Source organism: Periplaneta americana, chromosome 13 (assembly GCF_040183065.1).
Source record: "Periplaneta americana isolate PAMFEO1 chromosome 13, P.americana_PAMFEO1_priV1, whole genome shotgun sequence".
Lineage (NCBI taxonomy): Eukaryota > Metazoa > Arthropoda > Insecta > Blattodea > Blattidae > Periplaneta > Periplaneta americana.
In genome coordinates this window covers 139,896,042-139,902,041 of record NC_091129.1, presented here as the reverse complement: position 1 = coordinate 139,902,041, position 6,000 = coordinate 139,896,042, and the positions used below count along the sequence as shown (strand labels likewise).

At 33.3% G+C, this 6,000-nt stretch overlaps 1 protein-coding gene across 1 annotated transcript in view; it reads right to left on the bottom strand.

Annotated features, from left to right (window-relative positions):
* Positions 1 to 255: 255 nt before the first annotated feature.
* Tusp (WD40 superfamily protein Tusp) overlaps positions 256 to 6,000 on the bottom strand; it is a 477,624-nt gene continuing 471,879 nt past the window's right edge. The window contains exons 13-14 of the mRNA XM_069844386.1: positions 5,374 to 5,570; positions 256 to 1,891 (exon numbers count right to left, since the gene is read on the bottom strand). Of these exons, the coding sequence (XP_069700487.1) occupies positions 5,454 to 5,570 (117 nt within the window). The 3' untranslated portion in view covers positions 256 to 1,891; positions 5,374 to 5,453. The remainder of the gene's footprint in view (positions 1,892 to 5,373; positions 5,571 to 6,000) is intronic.

The window sequence follows — 6,000 nt, the reverse complement described above, 5'->3', positions numbered from 1 at the left end:
AAACATACAAAGAAATAATTTATTACAGTTGTATGAACACTTTTTGACAAAATTAAAATTAATATAATCAGTTAAAAACCAGACATGTTTCGGAGGAATGCCCCTCCATCTTCAGTGGCACCACGACGCTGGAAGATGGAGGGGCATTCCTCCGAAACATGTCTGGTTTTTAACTGATTATATTAATTTTAATTTTATAAAAAAGTGTTCATACAACTGTAATAAATTATTTCTTTGTATGTTTAATATTCCTAGGTAAGTTAAGTAGACAATAAAATGAAGAAAATTATTATATATAGCAAGGATATCTTCTTGAAATATTGTGTAGTACTAGTATCTACTAATATGTAATGTTATTATTTTATAAAATAATATTTATAAATTAGATACCGGTAAGTTTATGTACTTCGAAAAACATACCGATACTATGAGGATAGAAATGAGATAATATAAAATAACAAGTTACAGAAGAAGAAATATACCGGTACATAGAAATATTAATAAGAAGTATAGAGTAGAAAATAAAGAAAAGAAAAAAAAAAGAATATTCGAACACAGTTTGTTGAGTTACATGCTATAATGACAACATCCCCCCCAGCTCGTTTCAGACTTAAAATACTGAGATCATGACTAAAAAAGACACAGTGATTTATATGGCGGAAATTCATCTACTCTGTAGATGGTCGATTGTTTACCTTGTTTTTATCTTGTTCATTTTTTAAGAAATATGGTTCAAATTTAATTTACACGATTTTCTCTGTGATTTCAAATAAAAACTATTTAATAGTAAATATACATTTACAGAGAAAATTAAGTTAGCTTGCAAATTTGGTCAGATTTATCATTAAAGCAATCTATTCTTTGTATAGTCATATAGTCGCAGTTTATCATCTAAATTACAAGTACCTATGTAGAACTTGACACATCGTTGAAGCTCCTTGTCTTCTGTTTGTGATAGCCAACATTTGGTAACCAGCAAATTAATCTGAATTCATTTAACATATGCCTGTATTACATCTACACTCGCCAGCTGATTTATGTTAAGCCTTATATTACGTTGAAAAAAGTGTCTAGATTTCAACATTAAAATAATTGTCTTTGTCTCATTCACCGCTAGTTAAGACGGCATAATGAGTATAAAGACATAGACCATTAAAACTAAATTCCCAAAGTACAATATAATACTGTATTGATTGCACTTTGCCGGCATATATATTCCGAACATAAAATGAACATGAAAATAAATTTAGTGCTATTACTCACCATTATATAATATATTGCAAAAGCCCTCCAATTAAAAAAGCTCAGTCTAGCAGTTTTTCATCAAACATTCTTCTTTTTTATCTTTTATATATAACATATGTTTTATGCAACCAATATAATTATTACATGCAGTGATTGTTAAATGTTTCCTCAGTTCATTTTTAAAAACTTCTGGACGTAAAACTTTCCTGAAACACTTCTGCAACGAAGTCAACTTACGTACATAGGCCTAAAAGGAGATGATAAAACGTGAGATCTAGAGTGCACAACCTTCGACAAAATGAATGGAGAAAAACATCACTCATAAAAAAGAGCAAATGTCATCAAGATATGCATTCATTGACGTACATTCATTGGAAATTCCCTTGAATCAAATATCTAAAAAAAAGTGCAGTATACAATAATTTGAAGTAAATTTGCTACTTTCTAGAGAGTTATGTGACTAGATTAAGCATTTAGAACTTGAAATGAAATCTGCTAGTTTTGTGTGTGTGAAATACTGTATGTAGACTGAAAAATGTGCTTCAGTGTGGTCATCGAGTGGTAACAATTCTCTTTCCCAAACTATTATTTGGGGGAGCACACAATAGTCTGTTTGGTGATTGGTTGTTTGTTAGCAATTCACAGCCTGAAAGAAATGATATTCAACATAATTAATTCTATATAGAAATTAGAACCAACAAACAATTGAATGCATATAAATTAGAATGGAACGTTAAATATAATAACATATATTTCTTGAATAACAATGTAATATCAGCAAAGAAAAGCTTCGGTATCTATTTAGTCTTGAAGTAAGATGTACCGTAAAACGGGGTGACTTGATACATTTTGTAGGTTGATGTTTCGTTTCGAAACATCAACCTACAAAACGTATCAAGTCTATTAGCGTATAAAATTGGGTGACTAGATATGCTGGGGGACTTTATACGTTTTGTAGGTTGATATTTCGGTTCCGAAACATCAACTTACAAAACGTATCAAGTCCCCCCAGCGTATCAAGTCACCCCGTTTTACGGTACCATATATGAAAATCCAAATACATGTTATAAACGCCAATAAATTACTGTACCATAACACAAGGAATACAAGGCAGACACAACGCTTGGTAACTTTTTGCAATCCCGAAGTCAGATATCTACAGTGGTGGCTCGTGAGATTTTAACTTGGTAGGGCTGCACTAAAATTTTCAAAATACAGCATTATTATGTCTTGTGTACCACAGCAAAAATTAATTATATTACTGGTAATAAACTTTATCTGTATTGAAGCTGAAGCCATAATCAACCACTGATCCAGTACTTTTTGGTTCTGCTGCTGCTGCTGCTGCTGTTGTTGTCGTTGATGTTTATGTTTGTTTATAATTAAAGTTTTGAAACACTATATACTATAATATTTAATTTAAAGATAGGCCTACTATATTGGTTTCTGTTAATAATTTTAATGGAGATATCATTTCACTATTCGATTCAGAATTTTATTTCAACACGAAGTCTAGCCTCCTTTCTTTGCGGCTAGAAAATGTATTAATCACTTTATCATTGAAATTAACAATATTTTCAATCATCATTTTTTCTACGCTTAATATTGCTAAAGCAGCAAGATGGTTTTGTGTTACTGTACTTCTTAGAAAAGTCTTCACTCTTTTCAGCATAGAAAAACACCTCTCAGGCTGACAAGTAGTCATGGGAGTAGTAAAAATTATTTTGAGGAAAGTGAACACTTTTGTGCAGGAATTGCCGATTCCTGTATCCAACATGATTTCATACATTTTTCATAAGTCTAAAAATATTACGAAATTCTTGCCTCTCGCACAAAACAGACAGTTTTCAGACATTCTTTACACAAGAAAGGATAAGCTTTAATGATTTCACAAAGTTCAGTTGAAGAAAATTGTATGTAATTTATGTTGTCTTCGAAAAGAGAGAACTTTAACAATTTTGCTGCCAACAAATGCTTATTGAAAGCAAATCTCTCTTTTACCTGACAAAAAATGGCATCACACCTCTTTCACAGGGACAAGATTTTGCGACTTACTTTTCCTTTTCTTCATGAGAGGAGTTTCTTCTTGTTGATGAGTGATAGAAGAAAGTTTGTTTCTTTCTTTCACGATTGCCTCAAGGAATGAATTTACTGCATTGTAGATACTGGTGGAATTCGCATTAAGATGCTGCAGTTGGTTATACAAAATATCCACATGAGGCATGATATGATGAAAAAATTTTAGCCGAAAGTTGAAGTCTTGATTATGCAACATAAAAGAATCCCTGTAGCTCCTTGTACAGTGGAATGATTTCTTTCAGTTTGAAGTATCTCAAAACATTTTATTAAACTGTCCTTAGTTTCAAAAACAGTATTAACTAATCAGTTATGAAAATTCCATCGTGTGTTTGATCTCCAAGTATTCGTCTAGAAACACTGTCCAGCACAGCTAATCATGAGGGCGACTTAGAAAAAATGCAGGTACAGCGGCAAGACTACTGAAAGAAAATATGAGCTTGTGAATTCTGTGATACTGCCTTTTCTATGATTAGATTCAACTGATGTGCATAGCAATGCTCAGAATGTGCATATATATAGCACTGCTTAATAATACTGGGTGTTCATTTCAAAGTGTGTCATGAAGTCACTGTTGTGAGTCAGCGATTTGAAGCGAGTTTCAGCTTTTATGTCAGAGAAGTTGCCTATTAATAAAGGCGTTCAATCTGAACTTGAGAACGTGTACGGTATAACTTGAATGTCGTAGCAACAGATGGCGGTCTGTACTATCTGTGTGCTACCATAACCTCTTTCGAACTGTGTTTTGCGCGGCCAAGTCGTACGCAGGGTATTTGTTGTCATCGGTTGCGTACAGCCACATTCCACAATACAAATCAAATGTTCCGTGTCCATGTTGATCGTCGAAGTTAATGTCAACAAATACGTAAGAAATGTCTTAACCCTCTCCCCATATCCCGACGGTAAGAAAAAAAACCCACCTCAGTACATGTTTCCAAACAGTTCACATTCCTGCCACTACTGGAGTTACCGTACGTATCGGTACGTACTCTTCAGAATGAATGCCGTACTTGCTAGACAACTTCTCTGGCACATAGGTAATACACCTATGTGGAAGTGTAGGAAGATTGAATTCTCTAGGCTCATCGACTAGCCATATGACGGCATATAGCGTGCCATGACACACTTTGAACTGAACACCCAGTAGTTTGTAAACCTGTCTTTTCTCCACTCATTACAGCCACTCTGTAGCAGGTCTGGGCGATGAGTTTGTCATGGTCGCCATTCAGAACTAACTGTATTCAACCACTTTATATGCATTCCAGTAATACTCCAGCATTTTGGCATTTTGGGTCAAACAACCCCCACAATTTTTCATGCACATCACCGCCCAATTCATAACAGAAAACAGCAGATTTACGAGGAAGTTCTGGGATTAGACGAGTATTTTCCAAGACATTTTTCCATTTAGTATTTTCACTTTCTGCTAATATTTTAATATTGTAATTGTGGTTGATCTTGCTTTTGATGATCCGTTTGACAGATTTAGACTTGTATTCTGTTCAATTTTAGAGCCTTTTTTTGCCAACATATCAGTCCTCTAATTCCCATTTATGTCACAATTGCAGGTATCCACTGACGAAGTATGTGTTGATTTAGATTTTGGATTTGTTTAATCATGGAATGTATTTCTTTAATTTTTTCCATTTTTGGGTGATTTGTTGATATTATAGCCTGGATTGCTGTTCTGGAGTCTGATAATATGACTATGTTCTTGCAATGGTGTATCCAATTGAATAAATTTTGGAGCAATATACAAATAGCATCTATCTCCTCATCAAAATTTGTAATATGCTTGCCAACCCTTTTGTAGAAAGAAAAGAACTGGTAAGTTCCTCCTGCTGCAGCCCCTTCCTCATGGTCCTCATTTGGTGGATGTATTGTGTGCAGGATTTCTAATGTGAGAGCTTTTGCTTCATATGGAGGTATATCTTTCTTATTGAAGGATTTGTTTAAGTTTAAAAGATTATAAAAAAAATAAGAGTATAAAATTTATATATTTAAATTTTTCCCAAAACTATGAGAAAATCATAAAAAAATAAAAAGACTTACCTGCAAGATTCATTCACTCTCAACATTATATTGAATAGGTTTGGTGGATCTGTGATATGTCAAAAAATACCCAGCAGAATTCACTTGAGCCTTTGTGTTACATTAGCAAGTGCCACTGCAAATGCTTGCAACGCGGAGAATGGATACTGGAAGTCTAGTGTGTAAGCATTTCCATCAATGCGTCCGAACTGCATCACCTGGAATTTAAAGAATTGCAATGTTTCCGTAATTCCTCCATAGTGGGATAGAAAATGAGAAAATATGTTTGTAAATTATATATTTAGGTTCCATAATTTAACTGTTCATTCACAAATGTAAGAAGTTTAGTAGGTACTGAAAATTACTTCATTTTAAACTATAAGTTGAATAATATTTTATACAATCTGTTAAGTTTAGCCTATTTTTTATTCATTCATTGTCGACAGTTATGAATATCGAAAATAATTATGACATTACATTGTTTTGGAATTTCATGTTTCTAAAACTTTATCCATTTAAATGTAAAGACTGAAGGGAGTCTTTTTAGAAATGATGGTTTTTTGTTGTAGCAATATCTTTTAAGCTAATTTTAACACACTAAAAACCAGTGGCGTAGTGTCAATGTAAGCTAAAAAGCTCAGCTTCCCC